This window comes from Channa argus, chromosome 19 (genome assembly GCF_033026475.1).
Source record: "Channa argus isolate prfri chromosome 19, Channa argus male v1.0, whole genome shotgun sequence".
NCBI classification, from domain to species: Eukaryota; Metazoa; Chordata; class Actinopteri; order Anabantiformes; family Channidae; genus Channa; species Channa argus.
Window position 1 is genome coordinate 9460031 of NC_090215.1, and position 14393 is coordinate 9474423.

Here is a 14393-nt window from a genome sequence, read left to right on the forward strand (position 1 = left end):
GGCTTTCTGACTGATATTCTTATAGCTACTCCAAGTTATTGGTGCACAGCTCATCCAACTTGACAGGTGGGATTGTGTGTCTGGACTAGCAGTACATAAAATAATATTTTGGGGGGGGAGTGGAGTACTTGGATGAAGAAGCATGTTTATAAACCTACTTTATAAAACAAACTATTAACTTTTTTAGCATCATATCTATATAACCAACATTTATCACATGTTCATTCTTCACCTGTTCCTAAAATTATTGTTATAATAATTTTTTAAATTTATAATAAGTTTATTTACCTACACATAAGAGCATTGATTGTTATCTCTGACTGTACAGAGCTCGGTGTGATGGGACAAGAGGAATTCAGTATTTATTTTATTTCACATTTCTATTTTTATTTATTTTTATCATAGTTTCTAAACTGATTATGTGTTTTCATCAGGTTACAAGGTCAGATTGCTGGTTGTAGGGGATATCTTTGCAGTGCACTACTGTGAACTTAACAATGTTTTTGAAGCTCCTGTGGTTCAGGACTGACTGACCTCCCTTGAATCTCCAGCTATGCTCAAACATAAAATCTCTTTTTTTTTTTTAAATCTGAAATTGCTTGAGTTAAGTAGATTTTATACTACAACTAATTAATTTAACATTTAATTAACACTGACATGATTTAGAAAGGCTGATAACTACATGATGAACTTCCCATGGTGTTGATGAATATATGCTGAACATTTATGCATGTTCTATCATTTACTATTCTAATATTCACAATTTTCCCTCTTTATCTCTTTTCTTTTTTTCTTTCTTTGCTACATTTCTCCTTTCCTGGGCTCTCTCCCATCCCTCTCTCCTTGGCTTTTCTTGCTTTTTCTATCTGCACAGAGAAGTGTGATGAGGCTCTAGCCTCGCCTCTGCCTCACACAGCCTTCACCAGCTCATCTGTCTTCTCCAGTGGATACACACCCGGATATGCCAAGCTCAACAGGAGAGGAGGTAGACACACACACACGCGCGGGATGTCCATGTACTCACACATACTGTACTCGAATATTGTATATAAAGGGCTGTAGACGCACACAGGAAAAAGTAAATATCTAACTGCTATCTTGGGTACATGTACATACATTCTTATGAATCATTTTACAGATGACACGCTGAGAGAAAAATGTCCAAGCTTTCATAGAGTGACATGTTTCATAGTGCTGCACAGCTGCTCTCAACCTCCCTCTTTCTCCTATTTTTCTTTTAATACTTTGTCATATTTTTTCTCTCTGTTTCTCCATATTTTCTCTTCCCCTCTCAGCTTTAGCAATTATTTCATGGACTCAGACTGGAACTCATTTCCACATCAGTCCATAGCAGTAGGAGATAGGGCCAGACAATTACACGACTCTATGTTTATACAATTAATAATTCATACTTTTTCATCTAATAAAGTCACACCACTGCTGGGACAACAAAGGTGAATACAATTATTGCTGAGAGGGGACACGACTGTTTTCTTTTAATCATGACAACTAATAATAATAAAGAAAGGAGAGAGGAATGAAATAAATAGACCAACCTGACAATGCCAGCATCAACGGTGGATGTAAAGCTTTTTCAATCTGTCCCCACGTCCTTCCTTATATTGAAAACGACAGAAATCTGATTTCTTTCAGTCTGTTGTACTGCAGTAGAAATGTTTGAAAATTGCAAATGTTGAATATGATATGCACAGTTAAAAGGTTTTCGTTAGTTTTACATTAATAACACTAATAATTGAGTTACTCGTTTCTAAAACAGCCGCTGTTTGTTTATGTTTATCAATAACAATGGGAAATGTCTTCCTAGCCTGCAAAATCTAAAAAATGCAATTATTAAACTCACTGTGATCTATCCAGCAATACTGTATTTAGCGGTAAATAATTGTCATGCTAAAAGAGGAAATACTCAGCTCTCTCCCTCCTCCACTACCTGTCAATTTTGACTTGCTGTATAATTAGTCACCCTACATGCTCTAATGAAACCTCATTCATTTCTAATTTTATGTGATCCTAATGATACTACACTACATGACAGCCAGTAAAACCACTGTGATAAGAAACAACCTCCATCATTCAAACCCCACTGCCGCCTTAAACATGCCACACTGGGTACCGAGACTCACATCAAAGTAGGAATAAAGAAAAAACATATAAAGTTTCATCTCACCCTCTGTGTCTTCAGAGAATGGCACTGTATCTTGATGATCACCTTGTTAGGGTGAAGCATATTACAGGGGTGGGATATAAAATTAGAAGAGAAAAAGAAAAGGTTTTGCAGGAAGTGACAATTAGGTTACTTCTGCACAAGTTCTCAACAAGAATGAGAAATGTGCAATAAGATCAACCTTTCTTAAACCAGTTTTTTTTTCTTGCTATATAGCAAGATGGCACTCAAAACTGAAAACAAGTGAACAGCCAATTAAGCTTGCATAACACAAGTAGCCTACACATTCACGGAAACACTCAAAAGCAATAAAGTCTACATAACAAACACACATTCTCTCACAGGAACGCAAGGATCTCAACACTTGAGCTGACAAAAACATTTCTGAACCACACAGTTGCCTCGTGCATTCAGAGAACAGTGTGGAAGTGCTCACTCTTACTACAGACATATACATTTATAAAAACACAGACTAAAGGATGAAAACCCCCATGCCTACACTGTAAGGGGGGGCCTCTAAGCAGCTACATTTGGCAGCCAAATTAGCCATCAGTGGCATGAGTGTGTGCTGATAGGGCAATCTACTCCAATCTTCCAGTGCTATGGAACAGGAGAGGCACAAAATCAATGGGACACACCACTCATATTAAGCTTGCGTTAAGAATGCTGACAGCTTTTTGAGTTTTAGGGATGTGTGTGAGGGTGTGTGTGCATCTGTATGAATATCCATTTCTGGATGCATATTACTTATCCGTGTCTGTCCCTGGTTCCTCATCTGTCTTCTGTCAAATCCACCCTGTGGTCTTCCTCCATATGCGTGAGTGTACATTTGAACATGTATTTGGTGTAGGGAGTATACTTGGTGTGAATGTGCATATAAATACCTTAGCTGGATTACATATTGATTTAAAAAAAAAAAAAAAGCTTGCTAAATGGTCTCTCTGTGGGCCCTAAAACTTAAACACATGCTTTGCCAGCAGATTCACCATCACATTGCTAAATGCCTTTTGTCTACATTCGGGGAACACAATCACTCATAAGTGCAAAGCATTATGTCTAAAATCACATTATGACATCTAATTTACGAACAGTTCAGTTTGATTGCTAGTTGCTCCCAGTGTCCATTATTACATTAGCTGTATTATGACCTAGATTTGTTGTAGATTTGTTATTTGCATTATTCCATAGTAGTAGAATTTTAGCATGCAGGGAGGGACGACTTTTGCCTCTGGGTTTGGAAGACAAAATAGATTCTGACACTTTATTTGTCTCCGCATCCCTTTCCTCATTCTCTCCTTTGCCCTTCCTCTCTCCATCTGTTAACATCTCATTCTCACTATCTTTTCCCTTAATTTCTCTTATTTTTTCCCCATTTTTTCCTTATCCCTCCATCTACCTCCTCTTTTTTCCATTTTTCCTCAACCCTCTTCTCTGCTACTTGCCAGTACTTATCATTTTCTTACTCCCTTTCTCTCATGAGGTCGGTTTTCATCTACTAATCTTTATGCACATTTTCAATTTCCACAAAAAAGCCTAAGAGTAAGCACCAATAATTGAAGGAAATTTCAGTGTTGCAGAAAAAGTTTTCACATTTGACTGAAGTGAAAACTGCCAGTGTGGCGATAAAAGCAAAATGCAAGAAGGTGCAATGAAAACAGATTTAACGAAAAGAGAGAAAAAAAAAACAAATGCAATATTTTCGTAATGTTTTTCTTCCTTTGAGGTATGATTGTTTTTCTTTTAATGATGTGCCCTTCAATTGAAAAAGGAAAGGTTTATCTTTATAAACCAACTCCTAATATTCTCCGTAGAGGATCAAAACACACATTAATTTTCGTGTTTGTCCTTAACAGACCTTTTTTAGAAATGGAGTAAAATTTGGATGGAAACCCACCTACCGTCACGACTCCTTCCTGCCTCTTACCATCGCTTCTCTTTGTCTGTTATCACCCCAAGTGTACATTCTTCCACCCCCTCACTATCTATCCTTAGTCCTAGTTCGTGTACGAGACCCTGCAGATCTCAGGGGTGTCAGACAGAGGGAAAGGTGAGCCCACTGCCTTGCAGTCAAAAACCTTTGGTGTGTTTGAACAGAGAGAGACGGGGAAAGACAGAGAGAGATGTGATGGCAGCTAATGAAATGTAGAAAAGGCTCTTTTCTTCATATCTATTCAAGTCTGAGTTGACATATTTCAATCTTTAACTAGTTTAAAGATTACAGAATGTAACAGAACATATTTAGGACTGATATTAACATTCTGGGGTCTTCAAACAAGCTTTAACTTTAGGCACAATAAAATGAAACATTTTAGTACAAACATACATATATGTATGTGTGTATGTGTGTATGTATGTATGTATGTATGTATGTATGTGTGTATATGTTTCTTTGTGCCCACATTAGTTCACGGTTCAGATGTGGCCGAACACATGGCCACTCACCATTATTCAATTCTCTTTTGTCTTTCCTTCCCTCTTTGTATCCACTTCCCCCGTGTCCCCCTCTCATCTGCTCAGACTTGTCTCTCCCTGCCCTCCAACACATCACTGTGTTCCCTTTCGCTCTCTCTATCTCATTTTCACTTCATGCACCTTCTATTTTTTAACATAACATTCTCAATCCCATTCTCCATTTTCTCAGCCTGTCCGCTTTCTTCCCACACCTCATTGTCTGTTTTTTTCTTTTCTCACATTTTCACCCCCAAAAAAAACTTTTCCAAGTTTTCCCAAAGTTTTTAAAAATTGCACTGTATCTCTATTTATTGGAATGACAGAACCTCTCAGTCCCGCTGTACAACTGTGCTCTGATTTGCTGCACAATTAACCAGATTCCACCCCACCCTCCTTTTCTTGCATTGCTTTTCACTCTCCGTCATCTTGCAAAGTTGTTTGATGTCTCTAGCCGTTGCAGTCATCCATCGATAATGGCTGTCCGCTCCTAATTAAATTACTCTGTCTCCATCCGCTCCCTTTGGTCCATGACAGAAAGATGAAGTGCTAGCAGAGGGCTAACCAGCTGTTTTCTTTCTTCTCCGTTTTTTCCAACGGCCTGGCTTCATAATTAATTGAGAAATTATACTTTATGTTACTCTAGTTTTTGGTATGTAACGTGGCAACTTATATAAACACATCCTCACACAGATGCTAAGGGCACGCATGGAGCCATGAAAGTGTTTAAACCCACATGTGCAAAAACAAATTGTATGCGCCCACTCACTCTCCGACACTGACAGTAAGACAGGAGAGATATGTTCTTTTGTTGGATGTTCTGCTCTGCCACTGTCACTTTCGCTTGTGTGTCATGCCTGTCAACGGCTGCTCGTCACTTGTCCAAAATCACACAGTGGCTCCACTTTTCCCTCTCAGGAACTCTAGTCTTTTTACTTGAAATCTCTCCCCCTTCTGTGGTTTAGAGCTCTTTATCTGTCCTTGTCCACTCTCTCTCCCACTTTCACTTGTTTATCCCCCTTTGTGTTCCCGTAACGCTCTATCTTGTTCATATGTTTGTTCAGTTTTTCTCTGGTGTTGCTTTTCTCTTCTCTAACTAATTTTCCACCATCAGCACTGTAAAAGCTCCTTACCCAGCTAGGGTGTGGAATCAAACAGCATATTTTATTTTTGTCATCTTCACGCGCATATTGAACTCCGATTTATGTTTTACATTTCACCATTTTGAGATTATAGATACATACTGTACCGTGTGTACTGTAGGGTGTCCACCTCTTGAAATGGTCTAAAGATACATAGCCTAGGGTTGCTTCAGTGGTGTGAATTGATATGTGTGAGAAAACTGACCATTTCAAAAGGTGGATGTTTTTAGCAATGATTTCTAAATAACACTTCCTGTTTTACCTTTCTTTCCATTTTGTTCCACTGCCAGATTTTTGGGGATTTCACTAGTGGTTCATTGGTTTTATTTTTTGTGGAAAATGGGCAATTACCAGCTTTGTATGGCCGATTTTCTGCAGCCTAGTTATAGAGTTTGGACACTGAAAAATGGAACAATAGATAACTTTTTTCACCTGTGTGTTCACAGGTTCACATATATGCTGGTGGTCATAATCAGTCCTGCTATCAGCTTCCACACAACACATGCTCTGGCTGTGGTACCACTGTTACAATGTTGGGTTATCTGTGTCATCACAGATAGCTCAAGCCTTTGCAAGCTTGGAGATACTCCAAGCCATTTTTTCAGCCTCAGCTGGCTTCTTTTATCTCAAAAGGAGCCTCTCTGTTTGAATTCCATTTGGCTGGTACAGATCTGTGAAGGGTATCACGCAGGGACATTTTCACCAGGGTAGTTTTCAGGTAGCAGATTAATCTGATTTCCGACATGCTGCTTTGTTAAATATGGTAGCATCAGCTCCAGTGAATTATAACAACATACACTGTTTTGTAAGATGTACGCATCGCGTATTTCGAGAATTTGCATTAAAGGGTGTTTTATCTGCCTGACCGGGGGACTATTATGAGTTAGGCAGTCATTTTGTATTTACCCATTAATTGTTTAATCCATAACTCAGTAGAGTGCTGCTTCAGGGTCATTTTTTTGTGGACCAACTCTCCAAAACTTACAGGCCAATTGGAAATTGGAAATTAAAATCAAATAGCATCCTCACTTAACTTGTGGAACTTTTTTAATTATTAAAAGACTAAAACAATCAGTCATCAAAAATGGTAGAGACTATCCTTCATTCAACAGATCTTCTTATTTATCTGAATAAATCTGGGCACAAACGTAACAACTCTACAGCCAATTTTGAATGTAAATTTGTTTGTGATATCTCGTTGGACTTAGTTGGTTCTGGTTAGTGCCAGTCTGGCTCAGTCAGTACTGACAGTCAGCAGAGACAATTGTTTTAAAGTCTGAGTCTTAAGACAAAAGACAGATTTCTGCTGTGTAAAGATTCTAATCAATTGTCTCTGCCGACTGTCAGTACTGACTGAGCCAGCGGGGCTGCTGTAGCTCTGTTGGTAAGGCAGTCGTCCAAGGACCACAGGGTCAGTGGTTTGTTCCCAGGTCCCTGCTACATGTCGAAGTGTCCTTGGGCAGGACACTGAACCCCAAGTTGCTCCCAGTGGGTCAGGTGAGCAGTACTCCAGCACGACTCCAGTCAACAATAAACAGAGAATAGAATTATAGCCTTGCTGACATATTCACCCTAAAAACTAAGAAATTATAACATTGTAAAAGTAGAATACATGGCAGAGCTGCTGTATTGATTGCATTAAATTGTACAGGTGTACAAATTAATTTGTAGGTGTCTAATAAAGTGGGAAATGCTCCTTTAGTTTTTGCCCGTTTTGCTTCCAGTGTTTTATTCTCTTTGCAGCCATCTCAGGTTGTTCTTAGTCTTCACCCTTCGTCCTAAGCTCTATCTCCTGATCTTTTTCTCTGTTTTGCTTGTCTTACTCCTTTTCTTCATCTTGTCCTTAGAGGTGGTTTCTTTGACCTTGTCTGATCCCCTGTTCTCTGCTCTATCGTCTTTCTGCTCCTCCTCACCTCCCTGAACATCTGTGTATGTGACAGGCGAGAGAACGTTGACAGTCCCCCAACACTCTTCCCATCCTCTCTCTCCTCCCATTTTCCCTCCTTCTTCTTTGGGTTATGTTCCCCATTCTTTCTCCCTCCATTCCCCCACTACCAGCTTCTTACACCTCGGCTTATGTCTGTCATCCTCTTCTCTTCTTCTGCTTTTACCCCTTTCACTTTCACCTATTACACTATATATAAAGTATCCTCTCATCTGTTCTTCTTTTCCAAGGCCTCATTTTCTCCCCTGTTTTGAAAGTGTGAATTAACCAAATGCTTGCTTTTAGTTTCACAATCTTAGGAACCCTTACGTCTCTCTGGACTCATAACCTATCTGTCTCTCTCACTCCCATCTGTTCCCACTGTTAACCCTGTAACCCTAACATGCCTTCTACTCTATCCTTTCTCTTCAGCCTTTCTTATACTGTCACCCTGTCCTCTACATTGCACCTTAAAGGTATGTCCAGACTGATAGTGTTTATTCAATAAGGCTGTCTCCTGAATAATTACATTGGAACTGATAACAGTGGGAAAATGTACATCTCTGTTATAGTTTGTTGAAAGAGAAATGCTTTAATTTTTATGTTTGGTTTGGGTTATCCAGGACAAATTATCAAAATATTGTTGCCGCTTTTCAGAGTTGTAAAATCCTCTCCTCTTACCAAGAATGAGAGGTGTGGGTGCATGTAGGAGTCAGGTGACTGAACTGGCAGGAATGTCCAAGGGCATCAGTGGACAGGTGGTGAATGACAAATATAAAAGTTTTCAAAAAAATGCAGACTGATATGTGATACAAACATGTAGTCATGATACATAACGGTGCTTTTTTATTTCATTTTGTTATGAATACCTGCTTACCTGGCACAAGTTTTAATCTTTTGTTAGATCTATCACTAAAGCAAACATGCAAAGCCAGTGAGAGCATTTAAGCTGTATGGCTGTGCTTGTATTTTATAGGACATATGCAGAAATTTATCTTGACTTCCGACGAGCTGACATTGACATATTGAATACTTATGTTTTTAATGCACCAATATTATTGGTGAAATTGCAGTAAAACGGTCCCATGCAATGCATATATATTCTACCTACTCAGTTTCTCAGTTTCCTCTATCTCTCCTATGTTCCTGAACCGTGCCCATAACTTTTCCAATCTCTGCTTTCTGTTCCATGTCATTTGAACCCACCTGCAGTCTCACTCTCAAGTTTCTCATCCCTTTCCCTCTGATTTGTTCCTCCTCCCCTCTCCACTTCTGCACTCATCTATCACCTTCTTTACCATAACTACATTTCTTTGTTCCTGTCTATTTTTTTCCATCCCATCCACATGCTATCTCATCTCTGGCCTCCCCAGTGCCAGAGCCATAAAATCCTCTCTCATCACTCCCTCTTGTCTTCACCTCATCCATCTCTTTTACTTTCCCGTGTTTCCATTTTTCCGCCTTCCTCTTCTCTCTCATCCCCCACTCCACTACCACTGACCCTCACCACACACACACACGCACACACACCTCCTCGTTGTTCTCACGACACTCCCTTCTCCGGTCTTTTTCTAACTGTCACACTGCCGCGGTCATTATCCGCTCGGCTTGCTTTCTTAATCTTTATCTTCTGCTGTCTGTTTACTTACTATCATGCACCCCTCCCGAACAGCATTCCTTACCCTCCATCCCTTATTCTCCACCCTTCTCCCCCCTTTTGATAGTGTTTTATCCCCCCCGGGGCAATGGCTTTGCTGCAGCGGGTTTTTTGAGGTATTGACATTTCGACTGATACTGTCCTGGCTATCTGTCAGGGCCAGGGCTGGAGTGTAATGGCTCTGTAATTGGATAAGATATAGGATTTTTGTCAAGGGGGGGATACATCGCAAACTGCCTCACCCTCTATTTTATCATATGACTATCATCTCTCATGGCTCCTCCACTACGCTTAGTGCTCTTCTCCCACTCTTGTACTTTCTTCTTCCCATTCTTTTGCTTTGTTCCCATGTTTTTGTGTGTCTCTCCCTGTCATTTTAAAATCAGTCACTATCCTTCACTTGTGCTTTCAAGCTGTCACTTTCTTATCTGTATTTGTGGCCTTTAGAAAAAAAAATCCATCACATAGAATCAAAGAAGACGGCCGTGACATGGCCAGTCTGCAGTCCATCCACCACCCACTCTTCTCGATAATCATTTCACAGTCGCATTCTGTCACAGGCTTGGCTGTTTGCTCTGACACATCTGTGGTCTTTGGTGTGTGTGTGCAGGTGTGTGTGTTTTAATGCAAAAAAAGAAATTAGATTGTACATCTACCGTATTTTATTCACTCATGTGTACACAATTATTGTATTTCCTACAACAGTTTGGCTGCTCTCACACTAGCCTATATTCAGTAAAATGTTGGCATTACTCCTTGTTCTTTTTTTCCCCTCTTTTTTTTGATGGCAGAAAGGAAATCAGGTCAATGGGATTCTGTCCAACATTTTCTTTCCCTTCTGTTTAGCAGTTGCCTTGCTCTTTTGTTTCTGCCCAATTAACTGGAGGCTCATTTACCCTGCAAAAGCCAGGGGAGTTTGGCCCTACCTTAGGTAGACACCTGGAGCTTCAGTGGAGGGCAACTTGTGGGGGACACATAAGTGCATGTCTGGCAATGAAGATGGAGCCAGACTTGTGCTTTAGGGAAGCACAAGGACTCTGCCACTGAGTGGATTAAAAAGCAAACGTCTATTTCCACAGACAACATGGGAAAATAGCACGGAAAACTCCTTGGTAGAGACACTCATACGTACTTTACCCATACCTACATTTACATTTAGTCATATAGCAGACACTTTTGTCCAAAGTGACTTACACGTGAGGTACAAGGCAGCAAAAATCTTAAGTCAAGGAGAAAAACATCAAAGCAAAATCCTATCAGAAAAGTGTTTACATTTCACGAGATGCAAGTGCGAGGAAGAAAAGAAAGGAAGTTTTATTTAAAAATCGAAGTTTAAATGGTCACTTCACTTAAAAAACCCCCCCCTCGTTGAAACCAAACTAATTTGTGTGCCTTTGTTAGGTCAAAGGTGCTAACGCTCGGTGATTACTAAGCTGAAATCACCACCAAAAACCGACCAATTTCTAACAGCCCTTACTTGTAGAGTAAATCGCCTGTCCTAGTTTGGTGCTTGTCCTGTACCAGCTTTAGTCCATCTGCTCAGTATAGGAGATCATAAACCTTCAACCTAGTGATTATTTTATAAATATATTTGATGATGCCTCTGAATTTTCAAAACAAACCTAAATAATCCTGGTCCAACACAAATATATGCCCTGACCTCTAGTTTGCTCTTAGTGATATAGATATTGAACCAGTGCTCAGCTGAAGTATAAATAATAAAACATTCTTATAAACTAGACTGTATTTTTGCCCGACAGTATTTGCATTTTGACATACAGTCATTATTTAGCTGAAGTCTCATTTGTGTATTAGTATGTGCACAGGCTGTTCTAATACACTGTAGGTAATCATCAACAGCAAACCTGCAATGCCACACTTACCTTGCTGTTTTTCATGCCCTGGTGTGTATGTCTGAGCTGAAAAAAGAACATATGTTGTGCATGCTCCGCATGTCTTGCTTTAGAATCCAGACTTTTCTGTCAGAAATATTGCTGCAACTCTAGTTATGTGGATATAACAGTGGACTCTCCAGCATTTATAAAATGTCTTAGTATGTCGTGCATTCCAATATTAAATAGGAATCCCTCCTAAAATGTCATTCATGCTATAGCCATTTCTCTAGAAGCTGATGTGTCTGCAGTGCCAGGGTATGAGTAATTATGTGATGGTTGAAGAAGAGTGTGCTTGTCATTCTTGTGAAACATCTTTATTGCCTGCAAGCTCTAACCCTGTATGCAAAGCTCTCAATAAAACATTAGTTATCCTCTCTGTCTGTCTTGGAGCAAATGTCTAGGCTGCTCTCTGCTGGACACTGACCATTAATAATTGTCCAGACTGTAACCTTGTAACTGCACAGTCATTTGTAAAATGTCATTATGGTGAAGCCATACTGCTTCTGTGCTTGGACCTGAGAGCTGGTCGACTCCAAACCGTGGCAGCTCTTCCTCTATAAACAATGCATAGCTCTTGCTAAAAACACATACTGAAACAAAAACACATTTTCTACTACTTGTTATACTTTATCACATAGCCAAGCCATTTTCACTTAGAAAAATTGCTTTACAACTTTTGATTTTCCACTCATAAAATGTTCCTGACTTTGCAGGGGCCGGTGGATGGTCGCCTCTGGACAGTGACCATTACCAGTGGCTACAGGTGGACCTAGGTTCCAGAAAGCAGGTCAGTGCCATTTCAACGCAGGGTCGCTACAGCAGCTCTGACTGGATGACATGGTATCGCCTCCTTTATAGCGACACAGGAAGAAACTGGAAACCATATCACCAGGACGGCAACATTTGGGTGAGTAAACAAGAAATGTGTGACTGGGTATGCAGTGAGTGTGTTCATAGAAGCCATGGCCAAAGGTCAGATATGGAACAAACAGTAAGATGATAAAAGACAGAGCTTTACATTTGGCTTGTTTTTATATGCATGTTGGGTGCTAATTGTAGATATCCATATACACATATTAACATGCATTTAGAGTCTGAATCTGATTCAGTATGTTTATGTCAGTATGTATCTATACTGTATACAGTAGATATTCTTTGGAGATTTATTTAATAAAAGGACTCTTCAGACGATAAATATTTTCATGATTATAGAATGGAAAATTAAATGACACTCAATTGTTAATATAAAATAAATATAATGTTTTCTTGTCATTATTATTAAAATGTGAAGTCTTTCTTACACCCTCATGTAACCCAGAGCAGAAAACCTTGTGTGGGTGGAAAACGCAGTGTCACAGCATGGTACACATAAATATTCATCAATTAATTAGCTCTGTTTTTACCAAATGTAACATCTCAGCCGCAGACCTAATTCAAGCCCCGATGGGTTTTAGATGAAAAATACAGTGTAAGAACAGCATGTGAAAATGAGCCATTAGCTCTTTATTTCTAAGCATCATATATATGTGATCTCTCTCTGGCCAGTGTCTGTCTCTTACTCCAAACCAATAGACTTCCATCACTGCACTGTTAGCAGGCTCTTGAGTGGGGCATCTGACAGTCCGTGATCATTAGCTAATGGGTTAATGACCCACACTATTCACCATAGCTGTTTGGTGGCTACAGGTGATAACAGATGGGCTTTCAGCTAGAGGAGAGGAGAATAGAAGAACAGCCCTGTCATGAATAACAGATACAGCAAGCTAGTCAGCAGAAATCTAAGACCTGAGGAGGAGGGGGGGGGATGTTTGCTTGTTTACCTCCACTGGTGCTGTCAGACAGGATATGTTGTTCTCCAGTCCACTTGAATCTCATCTGCTAAGGATCTTTATAGAAAGGTATAGGTATTACTGAACCTGGATGCTTGAGGCATTATCTCCTGTAGAAGAACATTAGATATGTCTGCTCAAGTTTGCATTAATCACAAAGCTGCCTGTGAGTAATTAGTGCAGTGGTTAGCACCACTGATTCACAGTAATAATCTTTGAGGTCCTGGGTTTGAACCTGCTGGTCCCAGCTGGAGCCTCTTTGGGTGCAGTTCTTGCACTGGTTTCCTGTGGGCTGCTGCTCTTCTGCTGGTTCTAGGTACTTTCCACTTTTAGACAGATGCTCCACCCCACTGTTTAAGAAGGCCATAAGACTAAAAAAAGTTATGTATGTATTTATGAAATATCAAATCAAAAATAATTTTAAACGCCACGAATGTCCTCACGGGCAGTCTTGTGGTAGAGTAGTTAGTGCTGCTAAAAAAGTTTTTTTTCATAAAAGCCTTTTTTTGTTTTTAGCAATATCACAGAACTCAAACTATATTGCACATGTTACTTTTGAGTTTGTTTGGATTTTAATTGAACTTATATATACAGACAGTCAGTTTCAACAGTCTTATTATTTACTTCTTAACTGTCCGCTCTTCAACAGCTTGTAAAATAATGTTCTGAAGTCAGATTCTGGTAAAACATAATAAAACACACTATTGGCATGTAAAATATTCAACCATCACTATTCATTCTAGTTGGCCTCTGACCTTGCTACTGGAAGTCAAATAAATCACTGACAAGATAACATGTTTGGAATACAAGTGCATTTGTTTTCCTTCAGGTAGTGTTAGTGTTGGAGCCTGATGTTTGTCTTCTCAGCAGTTCACCCTGTTTGGCTTGGTATAAATCACTTGCTTGGGTCGGCAACACACTATTTTCTAATCATGTCATGAACCAACCACAGTATTGACTCATATTTCAGCATAAGCATTTCATTGCTGCAGATGGTACACAAGCTTAAGGAAGAGTTCACAGGCATTTTTCATTGCAGAATATATTTTAACTAACTCTGTACCTGTAAGAGCTGTAACACAGCTTGAAGTTAGATACACTCATTCCTCTAAAAAGTAAAGCTTTGAAAGCATAGGTATATTTGAGGATGAGGCTTGGAATCAATTCCCTTAATCGACACTCTGCAAATCAGCAAATAACTTGGAACATTATCAAGTGAACATGAAAACTTTGTTTTCCCACAGTGGACTGGTTTTATAAATCACACATATCATACCTTATCCTCATAATAGGAGTGACTTGTGTCTTGTTCACTG

The 14393-nt window shown here is 39.5% G+C and overlaps 1 protein-coding gene across 3 annotated transcripts in view; it reads left to right on the plus strand.

The window, feature by feature from the left end:
• cntnap2a (contactin associated protein 2a) overlaps positions 1–14393 on the plus strand; it is a 292011-nt gene that overhangs the window by 122874 nt on the left and 154744 nt on the right. For all 3 annotated transcript variants that reach the window (XM_067485956.1, XM_067485954.1, XM_067485955.1), the window contains exons 2-3: positions 875–985; positions 11962–12155. In XM_067485956.1, coding sequence (XP_067342057.1) covers positions 875–985; positions 11962–12155 — 305 coding nt within the window. The remainder of the gene's footprint in view (positions 1–874; positions 986–11961; positions 12156–14393) is intronic.